This window comes from Acipenser ruthenus, chromosome 5 (genome assembly GCF_902713425.1).
Source record: "Acipenser ruthenus chromosome 5, fAciRut3.2 maternal haplotype, whole genome shotgun sequence".
NCBI lineage: Eukaryota > Metazoa > Chordata > Actinopteri > Acipenseriformes > Acipenseridae > Acipenser > Acipenser ruthenus.
Window position 1 is genome coordinate 75569415 of NC_081193.1, and position 24875 is coordinate 75594289.

Consider the following 24875-nt stretch of genomic DNA (forward strand, 5'->3'; position numbering starts at 1 on the left):
CTGGTGGAAATCAAAAATTCACAGAAAATGTCCGATATCCACCAATTTGGACCAATGCAATGTTTGATGACATGGCAAAAATTATTTACTGGCATGGATCAAAAACCTTTGTCGCACGACAGCTGAAAAATCTATTCACAATAAAAAGTCAGGTTAGCTTTGTCCCCTGTATCAGCAGACCAATCCGTACATTGGCTTCAGTGGGTTTCCTTCTGGAATTTCTGGTTACCAGCAACAGCTAAGAATTTGAGCATGCATTTACTGCACTGGCTTCATGCTTGTAACAGTGACAACAGTCCAGTATTTTAGTGCATAAGTTCACATTTACTGATCCAGCATAATCATCTCTTAAGCCAGCATGGCCAGCTGAGAACTCACACAAGCACTGTAAAATATATCCTGGCTATTAACTGCAAATTCTAATGGGGTTAGCCATGTCATGTTAAGCAACAATCCTATTGTATATGGCTTCATTGTCTAAATTTTGCAACAACGACAGCCCCTGTTGCTTTATATACAGAATTTCTGCAATAGTTTTCATACTTACAGTGCCTTGCGAAAGTATTCGGCCCCCTTGAACTTTGCGACCTTTTGCCACATTTCAGGCTTCAAACATAAAGATATGAAACTGTAATTTTTTGTGAAGAGTCAACAACAAGTGGGACACAATGAAGTGGAACGAAATTTATTGGATATTTCAAACTTTTTTAACAAATAAAAAACTGAAAAATTGGGCGTGCAAAATTATTCAGCCCCTTTACTTTCAGTGCAGCAAACTCTCTCCAGAAGTTCAGTGAGGATCTCTGAATGATCCAATGTTGACCTAAATGACTAATGATGATAAATAGAATCCACCTGTGTGTAATCAAGTCTCCGTATAAATGCACCTGCACTGTGATAGTCTCAGAGGTCCGTTTAAAGCACAGAGAGCATCATGAAGAACAAGGAACACACCAGGCAGGTCCGAGATACTGTTGTGGAGAAGTTTAAAGGCGGATTTGGATACAAAAAGATTTCCCAAGCTTTAAACATCCCAAGGAGCACTGTGCAAGCGATAATATTGAAATGGAAGGAGTATCAGACCACTGCAAATCTACCAAGACCTGGCCGTCCCTCTAAACTTTCAGCTCATACAAGGAGAAGACTGATCAGAGATGCAGCCAAGAGGCCCATGATCACTCTGGATGAATTGCAGAGATCTACAGCTGAGGTGGGAGACTCTGTCCATAGGACAACAATCAGTCGTATACTGCACAAATCTGGCCTTTATGGAAGAGTGGCAAGAAGAAAGCCATTTCTTAAAGATATCCATAAAAAGTGTTGTTTACAGTTTGCCACAAGCCACCTGGGAGACACACCAAACATGTGGAAGAAGGTGCTCTGGTCAGATGAAACCAAAATCGAACTTTTTGGCAACAATGCAAAACGTTATGTTTGGCGTAAAAGCAACACAGCTCATCACCCTGAACACACCATCCCCACTGTCAAACATGGTGGTGGCAGCATCATGGTTTGGGCCTGCTTTTCTTCAGCAGGGACAAGGAAGATGGTTAAAATTGATGGGAAGATGGATGGAGCCAAATACAGGACCATTCTGGAAGAAAACCTGATGGAGTCTGCAAAAGACCTGAGACTGGGACGGAGATTTGTCTTCCAACAAGACAATGATCCAAAACATAAAGCAAAATCTACAATGGAATGGTTCACAAATAAACATATCCAGGTGTTAGAATGGCCAAGTCAAAGTCCAGACCTGAATCCAATCGAGAATCTGTGGAAAGAACTGAAAACTGCTGTTCACAAATGCTCTCCATCCAACCTCACTGAGCTCGAGCTGTTTTGCAAGGAGGAATGGGCAAAAATTTCAGTCTCTCGATGTGCAAAACTGATAGAGACATACCCCAAGCGACTTACAGCTGTAATCGCAGCAAAAGGTGGCGCTACAAAGTATTAACTTAAGGGGGCTGAATAATTTTGCACGCCCAATTTTTCAGTTTTTTATTTGTTAAAAAAGTTTGAAATATCCAATAAATTTCGTTCCACTTCATGATTGTGTCCCACTTGTTGTTGATTCTTCACAAAAAATTACAGTTTCATATCTTTATGTTTGAAGCCTGAAATGTGGCAAAAGGTCGCAAAGTTCAAGGGGGCCGAATACTTTCGCAAGGCACTGTACAATTGTGTTGCTTTCATAGAATATTAAGCTGAGATAAAGGTGTAAAACAAGAGTAACATTAACTTGTTTACTACAGCTTCCATTTTAGGGAATTTGAACGGGTTAAAGAATTCTACACAGTTTAAAAGTAAAAAGTATTGCTCATTAGATGTACTCATCTTGAGCACAGCTGGTTTGCATCAATCTGAGATCTCCTCACTCCTGTGGGGCTGTGTGGGCTTCATTTCTCTTTCACTGTTTAAAGAAAGAAGAATCCACCCCTTCATATTCTATTTTTACCTTTTGGCAAAAATGCATCACAGTGAAAACTGTGTCATGGTAGGGGCTAACACACCATAAAAAAAAAAAAAAAGTTTATAACTCACAAGGAACAAGAAGCACAGTTTTTCTTAGAAATTATTATTTTGATGTTACTGAGAACAATGCTGATTATTTCCCATGTACAATGTATGCCTTTGTTTTTAAAACCCCTGTTTCTTGACTGAATACAAACCACAGAAAAAGAATTCCAATAGTGTTTCCCAAGCTGTACTGAACCCTTTTTTATCTGAACACATTCTATTTGAACCATCCCATTCTTTATTCCATTCTACACTTGGAGGCACGCCCACCATTTTCAACCATTCAATGTAATGAATCGACAAAGGGTGAATACAAAGTACTGAGCTGCCAAAGTGTTTGATTTGCAGTGTTAAAGTACTCTGATTTAAATACTGGTGATCCTCTACCATTTTATTTTTTTGTATTACAAGTTTCACACATCAGCAGCTGTATCATTAGTTAAAAAATACCATTCCCAAAGTCAAACTAGTCTTCAAAACAGCATACTATATTTCAGTATTATTTCAATATTATTGGATACAAGGTGGTTTTGCTGAAATCTATGCAACATGGGATTTCTAATAACAACATTGATGTAACTATCACTACTTAATCATATCCTGATGTAACTTTCACTATTATCTGCTGTATTATTGAATTGTGGTTTGTCACACTTGAGAATTATTGTATTTCTTGTTCTATTGTATGACTTATATTGTAACACTTGAATGTATTTGTATTTGCTTGCGATTGTAAGTCGCCCTGGATAAGGGCGTCTGCTAAGAAATAAATAATAATAATAAAAATAACATTGTAATAATAGACTTTAAAAGTAGCACATGTAATTGCTAGTACTTGTAAAATGGAATTTGTATATGGGACTTTGACAATTGTTGAGATTCAGATATGTACATGAATTAAATGGGTTTATGAAAATTTCAAAACTGGACAGAGTGTTTTGTTTGTTTTTTGATGGAGTGAGTATTATGCTTTTTAATACAGTTTATGGGAGTATCATGCAGAGAGGAAGGTCTATGTTGGTAATGTACATTGCTTTGGTCTTTGTAATTTGACACAGGAATCTGAAGGTGGACAGGCAGAATGACAGAATTCTGTACATGTCTCAAATATTTTACTTCACACATATGTGCAACTGTTTAGACATTATTTTTTGATCTCACGTGAAAAGCCATACATGAATTGCAAAACAATATAATTACACTACAGATGTTTTCTGCTATGTTGTTTTCATTGGCTCATTTAAAAGAGTTCAACCATTGTGTTTTGGTGTAACTGCTGCCATTTTCTGCCATTTTAAATGGTTTAGGAAATCTACAGCCACAGTTTAATTATAGGAAGTACTGCTCCTTAGACACTTGCAGCTCGATCACAGAACTTCTTTGCATCAGTCTGAAATGTACTTACTCCTTTGGGCTTGTGTGGGTTTCATATCTCATTCACTGTTTAAACACTCCCTTAAGAAGAAACAAAACCCATGTATGTATATTGATATGAAACCATAAAAGTCATGAGATTTAAAGACCATAAACAGAGAATGGGAAAAATACTGTAATTACTGTGTGTATTGACATGTCTCTCTATAAGATTAGAAAAGAAAAGGCATTGAATAAATATAATACATTGATTTCTACTCCTCCATAAACTATTGAATACATTATTACATGTTAGAAATGATTTGTGTCTTTCACCTACAGTTGTTCCCGCTACCTTTCTCAGACATTCTGGTTTTATTGTAAAATTTGTGTTGGTTTGCCATTAAGAAAATGATTCAGAAATAAGAGAGGTTTAATGTTTGCAGAATCTGGATAACTGCCTTTTACTACTGTATTTCAGCACTTCACTTATTAACATGTAAGGTGCTGAGTTTCCTTATACAGTATTAAATGGAGGGGAACTCACATCAACTGTACATTCCAGTCGTATTATGAGCAATGGGGAATGCAAATGAAGTACATGATACATAGCCTAATACCCTTTGAAAGATGCCCTGTCAGTAAAGGTCAACTTATTATTATGAGACGTGACAAATAGCAGGCCCAATGGACTTCTAGTTTACTAAAAACAAATACAAGGAACCATTAGTCAGATCTGCATTTAAGCGAGTAAAGTGAGTTCCTTCTATAAACACCTACCTTTTGGCACTTTGGAAAACAACACACGCATCAGGGAAAAATAAATCTCTGAATTATTTAGAGAGTAAATGCTGTAAAAAAAAAAAGCTTCCTCATGCACATGCAATGGCAGAATAAATATTTACAACCTGTTACTGTACCAGCAAATGTGTTTGTTACGTGTAGAACAAGAACATTGTAGGCTGTAAAGATACAACAGTTTATAATACACTTTGTTTTGAAGTGTATACAATGTTTTAGTTATAATAACATAGCACTTGGTTTCAAGCCACCCATGTCTATGGTGAGAATAAACTAACTTAATTAAATGAAGGAAAATTAATCTTTCCAGTCCAGAACCATTCTCATTGTTTGACAGGCCTAAGCCAGGGAGTTAAGTTCAGAACTGAAGCCTATTTTTAAGGTGACATGCATTATATTTTCCCAAATTCCAAGGTTTAGAACTACGAGGAGTAACAATCCTTCCTCTGACTCAGGCAGTGGTTATTTTGGGTTAAAAAAGAACATTGTCACAGAAATGTGTTATATTAGGTGTGTTGTAAAGCGATATATAACCACTGTACAGGGCACATTCTGTGTCTGAGGAGATAATATTCTTCTGAGTGGATAAATCTGAGATGGAGTAAAGGGTTATTTACTAGTAACAGAGACTGTTTTCCAAGCACATTAGATGTCACCACTAGTTGACAAGTGCTTTGGTCCTTCCTTGTTAAGGCACACATGTTTTAATTTTTAAAGTTAAACATACCTGTATATGCTATTTTGTCAATAAAAGCCTTTGGACAGTGCCCCACATATTAAAGTATATAAAACCTCATCATAGGAGAAAAACTAGATCCTAACATCCTTACACCACCAGGCAATAGTCTCCATCTGTCATGTGATTGGTTCACATCACTGTCAGTCCTGCCCCTTTTCAAAGGAACACCTTTCATCTTTACTCCTCACAACAAGAGAAAATGGCTGAACACCGATTCTGTGACTTAACAGAAAATTAATTATAGAACATACAGCAAAAGAAAGCTGCTCCAAACACTAAAATGGTGATTGAAACGTCACTGTAACTGTTTTCTGACTCGACAATGTAAACAAATATGATGGCCGGGATATAAACTGGATAATGCAGCAGTCAGCAAGCCACAAGGAGAGCTGATAAACTTCAAAAACATTTTCTGCTATTTATTTATTTAAACAAACTATACAAGTCAATATTTAATTACATATGCTGTATCAGCTATATTTAAACAAAATATATAAAGTCGTATTTACTATCCAACTTTGCCTCACTTATTTTCTTGGCTGATTCATATATTAAATATGTACTGCAGACTCAGCCATAGTGGAAAATTAAATGCCCCCAGAGAAGTCTATTGTTACCTCCAGGGTGCCTGCGGCTTCGGGCATTATAGCCCCCTGTCGGTAACAATAGTCTTCCCTCGGGTCATATAGCCCTCCTCTCCAGTCCATATTTACTATCTATATATCTATATATCTATATATCTATATAAGGCATTTCAGCACAACTGTTTGTATAGACAAAGGGACAGGGATTGATTATGATAACTTTCCTGGGATAGCTTTGAACTCAGAGGCAAATAAGAAAACACATTATTCTTCCCAGCCTTGGACAATCCCTATTCTCAAGAGACTTGGAAGCTTTTAAAATAGCATATTGGTTTGAAAACAGTAAAAATGAACATTAAAACTAAAAATCTGATCCGACAGTTTTCCAGAAGAGCAAACAATTTGGCTCTGCAGCACTCCCACGCAAAAGTTTGAAATCAATAAAAATAAAAAAATAAAAAATACTGACAGCTAGTGGTGGGAATTGACATGATTTGTGCATTTGTTCATGCTGGGTGCAACTTTGATCTCTCCTCATTTTTATTTTGGTTGCTCTTTATTTATTTCTGTTTTTCTGGCCAATTTGAAATGCAAACTGTATATTATTAAGTCTGTGTATTAAAAGTAAGACCTGTAATTCTCCAGCTAATAAGCCTCATCAATTTTAGTGGTTTCTAGAGCGAATGTGGCTAATGTGGCCCCCTAGGATGTAAGATTAGGTAATCTCAGCAACAATTATCTTTGTTACACCCTTTGCACGAATCAAACACATTTAAATCATGTTCTCCATGGGAAATATAAGACAGTAAAGAGGTTTTAATGGTTACTATACATTACTTTATGGAGGCAACAACCTTTTCTTTGTGTGTTCAGAGCAGGAGGCTGACATGTCCTGTACATTTTTTATGTGAAATTTTACTTATATTGAATTAAATCTGCATAAAATAAGATTTATTTGTATTATTTTTAAAAGTTAGACTTTTTAACAGCAAAATGAAAAAATTCTGGTTAAGATTATATTCAAATTTAAAAGGTTTAAAACCGAACCGTGTCTAAGATGGGGGGGGACGGGGACGGGGACGGGGGACGGGGGGGACTATTAAAACTATTAAACACTTAATAGTGCTACATGTTTAAATACTTAAACAAATGTAATCATGTTTTAAGTGTCTTTTAGTATTTCTAAAGTTAAAAATGTACATTGTCTTCAGATTAAAATATTAAAATATCAGTGAGCTAAGATACAATCTTAATAGTCATCCCACTCCCTTAATCACTGAGCAAGAAGTCATTGACTCACAAAATCCATGCCAACCGACCATAACTCAGAACCACACTTATCTGATTGGACACTGAGTAAAATAAGCCTACACAGGAAATTCATAATAAAAACAAGGCTATATTTTAACGGTTATGTTTGAACAATTTTCTTGTAGCTTGGTGGGGGCAACAGAAGCAAATTTTTTTATTTATCATAATTAACCAAATCATTCAATAGCCACTTCTCACAAGACCTGAGTAAATAGATAATCAATCATGTGCACAGCTATGGCCAAGCATTTTGCATCACCCTATAGAATGAATACATTTTGCTTCATAAAGTCGAATGAAACCTGCTGAATAATGTTGCGTTAACATATTGAATTACATACTGCGTTATAGGTTTCCATATACTTAACAAAAAAGATGAAAAATGTGACATTTGAAATTAAGGAACATTAAGGAAATCGAAGTCCTAATCAAAACAACAATAGAAATCTGAAATGATTTCAGACATTTTAAAGTTGTATAAAACACGTATGGGTGGCAGTAATGTTTGAAGTACCAAAGCACAGCTCCATCCTGAGATTCAGCTGCACACCACTAGATTGGAACTAGTCCTGGGAAGCATGTTATTCCACTCATGTTATTCCACTTATGTGGAATAACAAAAATGTAGCCCATGTTAGTTTTTCCCCATGCTTGTGATATACAATACTGTAGTATATTCTCATGAAAAATGACATCTAAAATATTCTAGTTATATTGCACTGCTTAACAATCTCTATTCATCACTCCAGTCACAGCCGTACACTTCTGGGACTACACCAACCTTTCTGACCGTTTGCTTTTTCAGAGGTTCTGTCTCGTTAGACAAACACATGAATATTATCTTTACTTTTTAAAAGATGATCAGTTCTACTGATGTGTAAATGTTGAAAACAGGGGATTGGCCTTGTCTGTGACCTGGAAAACAAAGGTAAGAGTTGTCCTACAAACCTTGTAGTATATATGTTGTATATATGTTGTAAAACAAAAACAGAAGCTGGTAAAAGTGCACACCTACTTATATAGGAATCATTCAATATAACATTTTAGAGCAACAGTTCAGTTGTTGCACAGAAGCAACACTTATTCTTTATGTCTTTATTCTCCAAAAAGCTTCAAAAAATTTTAGAACGGCATTTTAGATTTAATCCATACTGTGATATTAATACAGTAGAGAACTTCTAAGTTAGAATGTTTGGCTGGATTTATCTGTGGCAGCCACAGATTAGTGGGAATAGGTATTACATCTGAGCCTGTATTCCAATTGCTATTCAGACTCGTTACAAATACAGTCTTATCCTCCTCACCCTGGCTGGAAGAGATATGGCTAGGCCGAGTCATTGGCAGAGAAGCAGCAGTATTATATGCAGAGCACCACAGAGGTTGAGGCCCTTCGAGTAAAGAAATCCAATATTTTCAGTTGAGCCATGGAATGTCAGGTTTATACAATGCTTCCATTAATTAAGTGAGAGAGAGAAAACTAAACTGGGGACAAACCTAGGAAACAGGAATTTAGCATCTTCAGGGTGTTTATGTTAAAGGGGTTAAAGGGTAATTAAATAATTCCAAAAGTATTACCTGTTCTGCACATTCATTGGCTATGTGTCCCACATTGGCAGTTTTTTAAGATCTTTGGTGGGCGATGTGTGTGAGTGCCAAACACCTCATTTGAATAAAGTTTTGTTGTATAAAAAGAGTTAATTCAGTTGGTGACCACACTTTCTGATTAAAAAAACAAAACAAAAAAACAGGACACAGAGTATAGTAGTACATGATTTAATCTGAAAAACACGTAACTCCAAAGAAAAAAAAATTTCTAGTGCAAAGGGATTTTATTTTTCAGCCAGCATTAATATATAATATATATCACTTTTCATTTGCTGTATTTATAATTTGACAACATTCCCCAAGCAGCTTAGAAATATTGCAAGTCAGCAGTGTTGGATAGTGAAAGAAAAAAAAAATAATTACAAGCTTTTTAGAAAAAGAAGAAATGTTGTGTCTTGAATATTATATTGTTGTGGGCTTCAAAAATATATTTAATTATTTTATTCCATTTAGTGTTTTTTTTTTTTTTTAATTGATTTACAAAACTGAATTGAACACAGCATTGTCACTAGGCCCTTGGAAAATTAACAGAAGATTTGAATGACAACTGCTCATGTGTAATTTAGTTCTACAGATAACATAGATTTGTAGAAAATATCAAAGACAGAATTGATTCACATACCAAATGTTTTCAAGGGCGCTAGGCACATCTTAAACATATATTGCTTTAAATGTTACCACTAGAAATAGTTTTTCACTCAATTATTTCCAGTCTCTATGAACCAAAAGAAATTCATTGGTGTCTTTTTTTTCAGATTCAGAAGCCTTTAAATTCAGATTTATAGTTCTCATTGAATCTTGCAATGCAATCCAGGGAGGATATTCTTTTCGTACGTGAAACATGTACAGCGTTTGAATCCACCTTGCTCAAGGTTGTACAGTTTTAACACACGGTTTATTCTGACATCAAGGCTGTATGTGCATCCCTTGTCACAGTGCTTGTTATTATATAACCAGCAAATTTATTATTTTTGACATTTGATTTTTACAGCTTTCTTTCCACTGTGTCAGTCCCGTTCTGTTTTTTGGAAGCAGAGTTTAAACTTTGTAATTTTGGAGACCTTTTAATGCTTATTGGTGTAATTCTCCAAAAAAAAAAAAAATAATAATAATAATAATAATAACGGTAATGTACTGAATATACCATCGTATATTATTCAGAGATTTGGCTGTTATAAAATGTAATTGTTATTCCAAAAAATGTAAACAAATTTAACAATAATATTATTTACACCTCAATATGTTTTTTGTCCATCTCAAACAATTAAAATAAACACTTAGATATGTTTAAAATATCTTACGTAAGATGTATGTTTTATTCTTACACACTTTACATCAGCTGTACAGTATACAGTACTAACCTTTCTTTGCATTGTACTTTTCCAATGCCGTTTAATACGCAGTTCCAGGCTTGGGCAACAGTTAAAAAAATAAAATAAAACTGTTTATACTGTAATTGTGAACAATATTTTACCCTCTTGCAGATGCTACTAGCGAGGACTAACACATTAGAAGTCACGTTATCAGATATAAACCTAGTAAAAGGTTTTAAATTCATGTCTCATTTAATATGTACGTTGCTTAACTGTGAAACCAGCACCTTATCGTTTAACACCACTATTTTATGAATCGTAATTAGCTATTAGTTAACGTGTTAATAACTAAATTATTCTTTACATCAATTCAGCTGGAGCCCTTATTTGGTATGGACATCTAGAGGTAAAGGACTAAACTGTAGGCGAGTCTGAATCTGCTGTGAATTTCTCAAGGCCATAATTATAACAGTACAACATGGTTATTGTTGATTCACAAGCACAATGCATTTTTGACTCTGAAAGAAAATCATTTTTGATATTTCTGTGGCAAGTTAATAATAGTTGGATAAATATTGCAGGAACATCATAACCTGTCATGTACTGTAGGCTCATATATCAGTACTCATCAAATAGGCTCGAAAAAGGGAATGGAAGTTTTACCCAAAACCCAGGCCTCATGTTTGTTCTTCAATAGAATCAGATGTGCGTATCTGGATAACATCCACATCAGGTATCTTTGTGTCCCCTATCCTGCCATTTATGACTGCTCCTAAAACATGTCTCAGTGAGGTTGGCAAAAAAATGATTGTATTCTTACATTTCATTCCAGAGAATGCACAATGTTAAGATAATGCAATGTGTCAACCCTTTCTTCTTGTCCTCCGTTGTTTACAACTATGAGTGGACATCCAAGATCAGATGGATCTGTTTCCAAATGATCAATCATCAAGATAAATTGGGTGCTACCTTGCATTTGTCATGCATTGTGTTTTAGGCCTCATGCACATTTCCTGCAAAGCTAAATGGCTTAGAATGTGACATGCGTTTGGGGTAAAGGCCTCCTACCCTGAAACCATTCCACGGTCTCACGGTCTCACAAAAACATCTGCAGAGGGTTTGTCTTTAAGCCAACATACTGTACTCTTGGGTCAAACTTCAATGATGTTGATTGATGGCGCTTTCTGAAACTGTAATAAAGAAAGAACCGTCAGTTATAAACTTGTGTATTTATTTCCAGTGGGCAGGTGTTTTCATTGTTTTGGGGGTATGCTTTGTTATAATATTCTTCAGTTGTGCGGGTTCAGTGGTTCAGGCTGCTCCAGCTGTGTGGAATAACATATCATACAATAAAAGACACAATGCATAACTTAAAATCCTATTGAGAATGAACTGTTTAACATAATACATAACTTTTTTTAACTTGTGAATTCTGCAGTAGTGTTCTGTGCACAGGATAGAATCTTTACACAGGATGAAATGCACTGTACTAGAATTCTGACAACTATGCTTTATAATGTTATAAAAACCACCACCACAATTTGCACAAATGTAATAGACATTAGTCCATAGTTTTCAAGTACATTTTGATGACCATTTATTTTTTACACCACAATACCAGCTTCTGTGACTTCATCTATTATTTAGCAAAGGTAACAGTTTCTGCAGGTCCCTACAGTATGTGAACATCTGTATACCCAACATCCAATTTTCTTTTACTACCTTTCATAATTTAAATGGGTCCAATACCCAGCAAATCTAAATATCAGAACAGCACACTATTTAGCCTTTATCATCATCATTTTATATTTCAGTTTTAAGTTAAGTGTGCTGCATTGTGTGTAATCGACCAGGTGCCAGGGAACTGATGAGCATGCATAGCATTTAAGTAGAGAAGCCCCCTCCAGATTCAATTATCTTCACATTGTTGGAGGTCTCCCTGCAATTTCACAGATGTCACTTGTCCTGCTCAGACCTTAATGTTCAGGTTTTTTTTTCAGTTGCAAAGTACTTTTTCGAATATATTTATGGGTAGGAAATTCCCAAGCCCATAACGGGAAGCTTAAATGTAACTGTCTGCTCGCTGTTGACTGGAAATTACAAAAAAAAAACAACATGGTTAAAGAAATTAATTAGCATAAGCTACATCCCAATTTTAAACCCCTAACCTGCAACTGATTTGTGAACATATATGGGCTGACTCAGGAGGGCGAAGACGAACACACGCTGTCCTCTGAAGCGTGTGCCATCAGCCGACCGCTTTTTTTCACACTGCGGACTTACCATGCAGCCACCCAAGAGCTACAGCGTCGGAGGACAACGCAGCTCTCGGGCAGCTTACAGGCAAGCCCGCAGGTGTCCGGCCAGACTACAGGGGTCGCTGGTGCCACCCCCTGGAAGCTCCTGTCCTCGGTCGGCAAAGAAATAGCCTGGACTCGAAATCATGACGTCCAGACTATAGGGCACATCCTGCACTTCACACGGAGCGCCTTTACTGGATGTGCCACTCGGGAGCCCCCAGTATTGACCTTTTTGAAGTACTTAAAATAATTGGGAACCATACCTTTAATAACTTTAAAAAAGAAGCAATACCAGTGATAAAGCCTTCAATTTGTCAATGAGAACCATCCTAGTTTTTTATATCTGGCAATTTTGTGTCAAAAAAAGACACTCTAAAACGAAACGGCAGCATGAATTATATATGACATCCAATTTTTGCAAAGACTGCTTGGAAGCAAACTGATAGATAAAATCACCATAGTCCAAAACAGGTAGAATAGTAACAATCACTAACTTTAATTTGCTACCCTGAGAAAAAAAAAACGTCTTATTCATAAAAAGTAAACCTAGTTTAGGTCCTAATTTTGAAAGCAGTTTATCAATGTGATAATTAAATGTAAGATGCTCATCAATCCATATACCTAAATATTTATAGGAGGAAACTTTCTTGAGTGATTCACTATACAAAGTAGTAATAGCCCAGGTCTGATCACTAATTTTCCTCCTATTAGAACAAAATCACATGGTTTGAGTCTTAGTCGCATTTAGCAGTAATCTATCTCGGAGTAGTTATTTTTGCACAATATCAAATGCAGTCTGCAGATCTCTCTGAACAGCCTGTATGGAATATCCTGCTGTATATAGAATAGTATCATCCGCATATAGATGTATGCTTGAATTTGTAGTACCCAAGTTACATCTCAAATCATTTGTATACAAAGTACATAGTAATGGTCCAAGTACTGAACCCTTTGCACACAGTTAAAAAGTTGAAAATTTTCCATCAGCTCTTATTGCTTGTGTTTGACTTGTTAAATAGTCGTTGAACCAATCCACAGCCCTGTCATTAATTCCCAGGCCACCTAAGTTCACCTGAGTTAGACAGGAGATGTACTAAATAGAGTGTCTATTGACTTTGATTACAAACTAGTTTGTTATGTTACTAGCTTACAGCATTCTGGGCATTTAAACCACCATGTATAGTGGTAAAATTGGCTTCCAAGAATTCTTCAAACTCAAAATACAACTCAAATAATATTCTCTTTCAATGCCTGTAAAAAAAAATATCAAAAATACAACACTTCTCAATTGTAGTTCCCTTTTAATTCGAAGACGACCAACAACAATACTTTTGGGTTATGGTATTTACTGAGCATTTTATGTCAGAGCTGCCGATAGGCCCTTCTGGGGAGTGACGTCCTCGGTCCCGCCTACCGAGGGAATAACACAGAGATCACGTTCTCTTTTGCTTCTCACATCAGGTAAGTAAGGTAGGTATAACTAACCTGTCCAGTTGCTGTGAGTCTTTGTGAAAAAGCTCTCGCTACGAGTTTTCTGGTAGTTCCCCTGCAATTTATTGCTGGAAGTCGGCTTGCGACTTCTCCAGAATCGGAAACTCTGCTTCTGTGAACTGAGCTATAAACACTGCACAACTGCGCTGTGTTTAATCTTTTTCTTTTCAACAGTCTACATTGCTTTGCGATTGTAGTCTGCTTTCTAACCTTACAGCACTTGCTGTTTTGTGTTTTTTTCCTCTGCTATATGCAGCTAAAAAACAGCCCCGCTGTTAAGTCGATTCTGCCGGATTGTCTCGGCCTGCTCTCTTGGTGCGCTCAGCCAAAAATCGGACAGTTCCCCGCCACTTGGTGCAGAAGTCAATTTCCAAAATACTGTCTGTAGGCTATACTCCACTCCCCTGCAAGCTATGTGCTGCCCCGGTTGTGTGACTGCACATGGTCCAGACTAGGCACCCTTGGCCAGTACCCTCGGTGCTTGCACCCTCTGTGCTCGGTGCCCTTAGTGCATCGGTGCTTTGGTGGCCCAGTGCCCTCTGTTTGTAGGCTGTGCTCCACCCCGTTGCAAGCTACATGCTGCCCCGGTTGTGTGACTGCACGTGGTCCAGAACCAGGCAAAAGCCCGCGCTGCACCCTGGTGCAGTACTGTGCGCTTCCCTGTACTGCTCTCCCGATTGCCTACCGCAACCACACAGTTCTGGTCACCTCGTTCCAAAAAGGATATTGCTGCTCGACATCACCACTCGGAAAATGTCAGGAAAAAAGCATCAGCAGCATCAACTCGCTCATTCCTCATGATCAATTTTTTCTTCATTACATCACTGTTTCAGACGCTATTAAATTAGCAGGCCGAGGTTCCTGGTTAGCTAAAGCAGATATATCAGATGCATTTAAAGTAATGCCAATCCATCCTTCTCTTCGTCATCTATTTGGTATATGCTGGGAAGGAAAGTTCTGTTTCACTACTCAGTTAACTTTCAGCTGCCGCAGCAGCCCGAAGATATTCAATACACTTTCAGAAGCATTCTCTGGAATTTCTTGGAATCATTCTAGACACAGAAAAGTTTGAAGCCAGCCTATCCGAGTCTAAACTCAACGATATTCATTTTCTTATTCAGAACTTTCAGATCAGTAGGAAATGTGCACTGCTTTCCTTGCTGGGCCATTTCAACTTTGCAATTCGCATTATCCCTCAAGGGAGGAAGTTTATATCTCGACTACTTGCGCTTGCATCAACAGCAAAAAACCTGGACTCTTACATTAATATTTCCTCAGAAGCTAGGAAAGATGTTAAAATGTGGTCTTCTCTTATTCAGCACTGGAATGGCCTTTCTATGTTTTATGACGATTTTATTTCAGCACCACACGACCTGGCTTTGTTTACAGACGCCTCATCTCTGGGATTCGGAGGTCTCTTAAACAATCAATGGTTTTCCAGTACATGGCCTCAGGAAATTGAAAATATATCTCCACATCTAAAATCCACAGCTCTTCTCCAAATATAACCAATAGTTGCAGCTGCCCAGCTATGGGGTCATCTATGGTCTAAGAAATCATTATTATTCTAACTGCGATAATATAACTACAGTGCACATTATAAATAAAGGCCTTTCCAGTTTCCCTCTTATCATGCAATTACTACGGCGACTAGTATGGATTTCAGTTTCCAACAATTTCCTAATACAAACTCGCCACCTACCGGGCTTTTATAATAATGCAGCTGATGCTCTTCCTCGTTTACAGATTTCCAAATTCCACAGTCTGGTCCCTACAGCTCTGCCATTTCCAGCAGCATAAGCTGCTGAATCCAACTATCAATAAGCTACTTAATTCAGCTCAAGATTACATGGCTTCTGCACTTACACCTTCTACCAGATTCTCATACTCTACAGGTTGGGCTTGTTATGTAACTTTCTGCTCCCAAAGCAGGATTAATCCTACTCCATTTAACCAGGACTGGATCATGGCTTTCATAGTTCATGCAAAGGACTCTCTACATCTGGCATCAGCTACAATCAAATCCTATTTGTCAGGAATTCAACACCAATTTCGCTTGATGTCCATTGCTTCTCTAATATACTATCAATCCCAGCTGTCTGTCTCCTCCTGTGAGGAATTTCCAAGTGCTCATCGGCTCCATCTCCTGCTCGCCTGGCTATCTCTATAGACATTCTCAGCAACTTGATTTCAATTCTCCGCCAAGGCTGCTTTTCTCCATTTGATGATTTAACTATGCAAACCATATGCCTATCCACATTTTGGGGGGTTTGATATGCTCCGAATATACAGTTCCTTCTACTTCCAGCTTTCCTACTCTAGATATCCGCAGCAGTGACCTCAAGCTCATTCCAGATTCCCATTTCATCCTATTCCATTACATTTCAAAAACAGATCAGCGACGACAAGGACAATGTATTCAGCCTTCAAAAATCAACTCTCCTCTATGCCCCTACACTTCCATGCTGAAGTACATCGCAGAACGCAAGGTCATTTCTTTGTTCATCAATTCAAGCTGGTCCATTGTATCAAGGCATTGGTTTTCTTCACATCTCTCCATTGTGGTGTCCAGAGCAGGTCTTCCCCCACAATTCTACACTCCTCATTCATTCAGAACAGGGGCAGCCACATCAGCTGCAAAAGCAAATATCAACAAGCATATAATAAAAAATATGGGGCGCTGGACCTCATCAGCAGTGGAAGCTTATATTCGTTCTTCATCATCTGAAATAACCTCTGCTCATCAGTCCATTGCCAGTATGCTAGTGGGGATGACCTTTCCTCCAGGGCCACCAAAGATTTCCTCCTAAAAATAAAAGGTTTTTTTTCTTTCCACTGTGCAGAGGGTCTTCACATAGTCAGTAGGGTACAGCTTACTAACCCCTTTTGTCATGTTAAGTGTTTTCTTTCCTTTTTGTGTTAAATGTTCTCTCTTTTTTCTCCTGTGCTTTATGCATTGGCGGTTCCCCTTTTTCTTCTCATAAACATCTTCAGCGTGGAGCCGGGGGGTCCATTCTTTGGGGGGTTAATGATTCCACTTTCTCCAACCCTTTAAGCTTCACTTCATTTATCTCGTAGAGGGTTCTTCATGACTCAGAGGGGACCCCCTGGCCAAACCCCTACTTTAGCTTGCATGATTCTTTGTCTTCTTCTCTTTCAGGTTCTGATGCCTCTATTTATGTGAGGATCCCCAAGCGGCAGAACCCCTCTTGTTTGTCGGGTTTCCTCAAAGACAGTGACCCCTCTCTTGTTGGGTCACCTCAAAGACGGTGGCCCCCCTCCTGTTTGTCAGGTCTCCTCAGCGACGGAACCCCCATACTGTATATTTTGGGCCATTGAAGAGCCGGAACTTCTTGTGTTAATATTACTAATAAATGTTTTTCTTTATGGTTCGCGAGCCTCTTCGTATGTCAGGTCATCTCAGAGATGGTGACCCCTCTTTGTATGTCGGGTTACCTCAGAGACGGTAACCCCCCTCCTGTGTGTCGAGTCTCCTCAATGACGGAACCCCCCATCTATACGTTGGCCCTTGAAGAGGCGGAGCCCCTCTCTCTACATGTTTTATATGTTACTAACTCCATGTCTTTAAACACTACATCAGGTGGCCTTGCTCCACCCTGTGAATTATTAGTGATGCAGACTGACTGTCTGCCTCCTGTGTCGTGGTCTGGAGCTCAGCCACTCCCCCGTCACTAGTCTGCTCATGCGCCACCCTGCCCACTGTTGTTGACAGAACGTCAGCTCAGCACAGTAAAACTATTTAACAATAACCTTTCAACAGTAAATGTAAAACAGTATAGAGCACCCACGCATCCACCTCCACATCCACCTCCACAATACTATAAGCACTCACTCCGTCAGGCAAAGCAAGCAGATAGATAGCCAAACACTGCAACTAAATACTGAATGACCAACAGTCAACAGGGAACGTACTACTGACATTAGGTGTGGAAATGCAAAAATGGGAATTACATAACTGTTCTGGGAGCAAGCATTAAAAACATGCTAAATACAGTGCTATCGTGTTGGGCAATGACAGCCTTACACAGCAATATGAGACGCAACAGTCTAATGGATATAACAATACATTAGTGTGGATGTTGACTTTTAAAGATGAGATCAGCAGCTAACGCTGCATCAGGGATTTTACCATGATTTCAGGCCTTCCCTACATTATGTCATTTAACCACAAATGAAAGGGAACATTGGTAACAAGGGAAGATTGGCAATGCTACAGGACCGGATGACCCAATTCCAATCCTCCTTGGCCTACAAATTAAAGCGTAACTAATATAATGCCCCGGTGACCCATGTCTGCTTCCCAATGCTACCATAAATCAGATCAAGAGAGCTGAACCGTAATAGAAAGAAAACTAAATAGAAATCAATTACATTAAATGCTTCTCCAGTGCATTTTTATCACACGCTGTGGTTTTGCAGGGTTGCAAACTGACTGCTCAGATACGGAATGGATTGCTTGGGAACACACTGAACTTTTTTTTTTGCACTTAATTGAAGTCACTTGGAATACAGTTAATTTCATTAGTCAATTACGGTGCTGGCTTTTCTCATTTGAGTCACTTTCTCAAAAAAACAATACTAAAGGTACTGTTTTCTCTGTGTTCCTTATGTTTTTTCTTTTTTTTTCTCTGCTGTTATTTTATATGGTTTTACATGAAGAATTTACAAGTAAGTATCTTTTGCCATTATAATAACTATTTCTCCAATATAACAACATTTTGTGTAATAAGCATTATCCTTATGCAATACTTGTGTGAAGTTTCCGTTTGTGTAGTTAGTCTCCTCTTAGGTAAAATGCTCAATGACACCTGCTCTATCTTACCTCTGGCTCCAGTATCCGGAGCTGGAGCACAGGCAACCCGAATTTCAAGCGCAGACATGTTTTTTTTTGTATTGTGCCATTTCCCAAATTCACAGAAAGTATTGACCAAATCTTTCCTTTGATCAACCTATACCCTCTTAGGAAAAGACAAGCCATAGCTATTTTAATAGATTATTATTATTATTATTTTTTTACAACCAGTTGTTTTAAGGGTAATCCTGGGATAATCACCGCTACTTTAGGTGAAATATAAAATTATACAATAAAATCAATATATTATTCTGACAGGTGGACAGACATGCTGTTGAAGGAAAGTACGCCCACAGCATCGCCAGAGGAAAAGTGGGGCTTGCATTCGGTGCAGGGCTTGGAGCTCCTGTTATCACTTTGAATTAATGCAACTGAAACAAATATATATGGTTTGTTCCAGATTTACTATCTACACCACTTTCTAACAAGAACAAATACATTATAAACATTATTTTAAAAGGGAAATTTGGTTTGAGAATTTCTTGTTTAGATTCACTTACTACTGTAGTACCATTTCTGCTTCAGTATTTACATCCTGCTGACTCTCAGATACTCTCAGAATCAAGTCTGAACTCTGAACTATATCTGCACTGGCTGTATTTGTTTCTCTGTGGGTGTTGAATGCCAGACCTTGCACTCACCTTACTGTGCAGCAGCCCCACTGTATGTCGCTCAGGCGTGCTGTGCTCAGAGGAAGGTTTGACCTTTTCTTTGCTGTTGTTTGAATCATTATCTTTAATGATGTCATACTGTCTGCAGAACAGAACAATCACAGCTGCAAAAAAAAAAAAAAGGAAAATGTAACCCAAAAAGCATGTATATTCCAGATTGATATGTAAAAAAATCAAACAGATGAGGTAATTCTTTAATCACTTAATTAATAAACTGTGAAAGCATTGTTGGGGACCATGACTCCTTTTGTCAGATGCTGATGAAAGGCTTCTGTAAGGAAGAATTCACAACTTTTTGTACACTATCTTACTAGTTAAGAGAAAGAGAGTGAGCTAGTCACCCCTGCGTGAATTGAAACACATTGATTGCAGTCATATTATTAGAACAAAGGAATGCTGTAGAAGGTCCCTATTAGGCAGGTGGTGAAAGACTGTGAGATCCAACATTGATATGGACAGGTCTGAACTGTCAGCTCTGGGTCTCTCTTAATAAAGTCTGACAGGAGGAACTCTTTCTGCTCAGAAGCCCAGTCACCAAGCAGGTCGCAGGAAATGACAGCTCTTATAATCTCAGTTTCCTGGGATAAGGCTCTAATGAAATGTATAACAGCAGAAGGTTTTCTGTGGAGTTTCTATGTGTTCTCGTTAACTACAGAGGACAAGTAACTGTGTCCCTGGCAGATTCTTTTGTTTCCAGTTGCAGCTGTCTATGCATATCTTTTATAGTTAGGTTCTGAACTGTTCATTTATTATTCACATTTCTTTATCTGTGATGGTGATGTAAAAAGTAGGTCCTTATTGTTTTTCTGATTATTATTATTATTTATTTGTGTTGTGTGTTTAATCCTGGTTGACTGACAGGACACATTGCGTGTGTTCTACTTTCTCCCCTAGAAATGCTGCCTATTAATTTCTGGGAACTGCATAACAGCATCTCTATCAGCAACAGGAGGTAAATACAAAACACAAATTTTCCACTAGATTTCTGGAATTCAGCTATCTGGTTGGTGAGCAGTATATCTCTGCTGAGAGACGCCTTTCTTTGAGGGGAAATATGTGTTGACAATGTAAACTTATATGTAAATATATATATATATATATATATATATATATATATATATATATATATATATATATATATATATATATATATATATTGTATCACTTCTTCCCTATTTTCAGCACTATAAATCAGTCTAATAATCTTGTATTTGCCAGTAATAACTGGTAATAAGGATTACATTAGGTTAGGGTTGGGGTTAGATGTTCTTCATGTCCCAGTACAAACCATTTATAATGAAATATCAAGGTGGTTTGTCTAGGGTAAGGGTAAAAACATGAAACATTATTAGAGGTGTATTAATATCAGTGCTGTTAATAGTAAGATGTCATACAATATTTACACCACTGCTGTATATAAGGAGACCATTCTCTTATTAGTTACACAGATGTAGTCTGAATATTGCATATTTCTATTTTCACATATTGCCTTTGTCTAGAATAAGACACCCACCTGCCCACATGATGAGCACCACCACTATAATGATCATCTCCCCAGTTTGAAGCTGTTGGTATTTGATTCCCTGCACCATAGGGTCACCTGCAAAGACAGTCCAGAAAATGATATTAGTTATCCCTGCAGCACTATCCCCTTTTTTCATTCTTTGATTAGGCAGCACAGTTCTCTGGCTAAGTGACTGTCAAAGGGGATAACGAAACAGAAACCAATGGGGGGTTATTCTGACGTTTACATTGAGGATTTAAGAAAGTAAATGCATTTGTGTCCAGTTGGTATGATATATGGTATATCCTCAGTTTGCTGTTCTACAAGCCACATATTTTGCTAACATTTATGGGGCTGGGGGTTAAGAACTGTTGCCACGTGTATTTAAATAGAATGATGTAGCCAGTATCATGCTTGGTTGCTAAATTGACAATACTCAAGCTCAAGCTACATCTAGCAAAACTGATTTCAGTACAATTGGAATTCAAAGGTGGGTCTATTTTTTTTAATCCTTTCTAACCAAAATCACATTACCCAGTGTAGATGCAGTTCAAAACTGAGACATGGAAGCTTTTGGCTGCAAACATTAATTTTCGCCAATAAGAAAAACAGCTTTTAAAGCACTTAGAAACAGAATGCGGTGGTACTGTACACTGTCTTGAATGCATGAATTGATATACACGGTGGGAATTATTATGGATTGTTAGCTACACTCACATTAACATAGATTCGGCACTCTAATTGTGTTGGTGTGGTTGGGGCACATTTTATTTTCCAGTTGTCACAAAATACAACACAAACTCGGCTGAAAACAAACAAAGGCAAGCCAGTCACCTATACTGTAGTTAACAAAAGTAAAATCATTTGTTTTAAGGTCACTTTCAACTTTTACTTCATATCAGCTTTTTAATATTCTGGGATTCTAAAAGTTCTAGTGCTGTTACTGAACAAACACATTTAAATCAACATATGCATTTCTATTCTCAGCCTTTTCATAATTTGATATTCAAAAAGTTGATAAGATGGAAAAAGCTCTACTTCTCTAAAAGAAAAATCAGAGTAAGCAAATCCACTGCATGGTTTTCTGTAGATATTGAACAAAATATGGACACAAAATAATAAATACCTGTTTAGTATTCAAAGCACAGCCACAGGAGCTGACAGTGCAGACACTGAAAAAACTAAAATATTTTCTTGCTCTGCCTATTTGGTTGTGTTAATGACCCCTTGGTAAATTAAGGAGAGCACACAGCTGAACCTTAAGGCTCCATAATTGTCAGTTTTGACAAGAAATTAGGTGAAGTTAATACATTAAAGCACAACGGTACGCCCACAGCATAGTATTTCAGTTTCATGACATTTGTAAGTGCTCCAACACAGCACAATGCAGACTCAGACACTAATAGAAATACGTGTAAAAATGGGTCGACCTTTGGTCATTTTTTAAGGAGGTCTGCAGATTGATTTGTATCAGCTGGACAGCAATATTTCAGAAACCAAATCAATGTATTTTGCTGTAATAATATTACTTGTTATACTCATTAATTTACAGTGTTGAAATGCTATACTCTTTCAGCTGCTCTGTGTGGATCATACTGTATCTGTATGTTGCTTGATGTAGCTGTAATCTGTAGCTGAAACAAAAACACACTTGAAATGTGAAAAAATGCCAAGTAATCAAAAGTGCCCAGACATTTAAAGTGGAGATATTATTATTATTTATTTCTTAGCAGACGCCCTTATCCAGAGCAACTTACAATTGTTACAAGATATCACATTATTTTTACATACAATTACATTATTTTTTATACATTATTTTTACATACAATTACCATTTATACAGTTGGGTTTTTACTGGAGCAATCTTGGTAAACTACCTTGCTCAAGGGTACAGCAGCAGTGTCCTAACCACTACTCCACACTGCTGGTAAATCCCAGGTGGGGGACACTGCTGCTGTACCCTTGAGCAAGGTACTTTACCTAGATTGCTCCAGTAAAAACCCAACTGTATAAATGAGTAATTGTATGTAAAAATAATGTGATATCTTGTAACAATTGTAAGTTGCCCTGGATAAGGGCGTCTTCTAAGAAATAAATAATAATAATAATAATAATAATAATAATAATAATAATAATAATAATAATAATAATAATTTAGAAGGACCTATGTCTATATTTTCTTTCTTTTCATGTAATATAATTAGTATTTCAGTAGTTCGGGACAAAACACCAATCACACAAATTTATTTGATTTAAACTATTAAATGCGAGGTATGCGATAGCTGTGGAAGAAATAATAAAACATTATTTCCGTAGAAAACATTAATTTGGCATCAAACCTAACTTGGTTTGAGGACTCACGCCTGGCCGTGAGGGCGAGGCAGAGACTCTCAATAGGAAAATTAAACTCATTTTAAGAGGTGGAGATGGGGAAGGTGGTGGGTTACGAATGAATCAAAATGCATACAAGGGGAGGGTGGAAAGGGTATTTATAATGATAGCAGGAGTTAATTGCTGCCGTGTAAATTGAATGATTCAGTTGGTGACGTGGAGATTGGTGCATGTCCGTTCTCCCGAACTTTAATTATAAATTTCATTTTATAGAAATACTTAGCAGTGCAGCCACCAATAAATGTATACAGGATGTAAACATAAAAAGTTAAATGTAATAATCTCAATCAAATGATAATTCCCACAGAATTAATACTCATCTACTTAATAAATGCCCCAATCAAACAAGCAAGGTAGAAACAACTCATACACCAAGCAACCGGGGACTTTAACATTTACCTACGAGACATGCATGAAGAGACCAAATAAAATGTCTGTATCCTGTTTGTATTTCTGTTTGTAGAGTTTTAATTCATATCTTCATTAAACATACTTACATTTACTGTAACAATCCAGAAGCCCCAAAATGCTTGGCTAAAGTATTTCTCATATCCATGTGTCATGAATATTTCATTTAGATTCTGCACATGAATATTCATCTTGATTTATCCCTTAAGGCTATTCAAAAATTAGATGCTTCTCCAACAAGACTAATCCAGCAATACCTATGGGTTTTTAGAATTAGCTGCCAACACAGAACATATATGAATAGACTTTAAGTCACTGTAGCAAAACATTTTTAAAAAAGCAATTGAAGGAACCATTTCAAACTAAACCTGACACCACAACAGCTGTTTCTGTACTTTCACTATGTTTGGCGGAAATTAAATTATGGATGCAACAGAATTTCATGCAGCTAAAGTGCAGTAAGACAGAGGTTATGCTGCTTGGTTCTCTGCGTCAGTTGAGTATTGTGGGGAGCTTCAGTTTGGTTATTGACGGGCTTGAAATTAGAGCGAGTTCTGAAATGAGAACTCTCAGTGTTATTTTTGATCCTCGTCTAACTTTCAAAGCACATGTTCGAAATGTCACCAAGGTGTATTTTTTTAACCTGCATAACATAGCCCGTTTAAGACCTATTCTCTCTCTATCTGATGCAGAGAGACTTGTGCATGCCTTTGTCTCCTCTCGACTTGACTACTGCAGTGCCTTGCTTGCTGGTGCCTCAAAACATGCTCTCAATAGGCTACAGTATGTTCAGAACTTGGCTGCACATCCATTTTTGGGTATGGTACACTAAACTCACACACTCAAAAATAGAAAATTCAGCCAATTCTTTGCTTGTTAAGCTTCAGTAGGTCATTTTAAAAAGAATAAAGTGAGGAAAATACAGAGATGATTAATTTATTTATGAAATCTAGGTTAAAACATTACTGCATATTGCCTTTCAGTTCAGGGCGGTGAGCGTCGTATGTAGTAGCC

At 37.4% G+C, this 24875-nt stretch overlaps 1 protein-coding gene across 1 annotated transcript in view; it reads right to left on the bottom strand.

Annotated features, from left to right (window-relative positions):
* Window positions 1-9079: 9079 nt before the first annotated feature.
* Window positions 9080-24875, bottom strand: part of LOC117402677 (fibronectin type III domain-containing protein 4-like) — a 47165-nt gene continuing 31369 nt past the window's right edge. The window contains exons 4-6 of the mRNA XM_034921223.2: window positions 21072-21158; window positions 19529-19662; window positions 9080-11413 (exon numbers count right to left, since the gene is read on the bottom strand). Coding sequence (XP_034777114.1) covers window positions 11375-11413; window positions 19529-19662; window positions 21072-21158 — 260 coding nt within the window. The 3' untranslated portion in view covers window positions 9080-11374. The remainder of the gene's footprint in view (window positions 11414-19528; window positions 19663-21071; window positions 21159-24875) is intronic.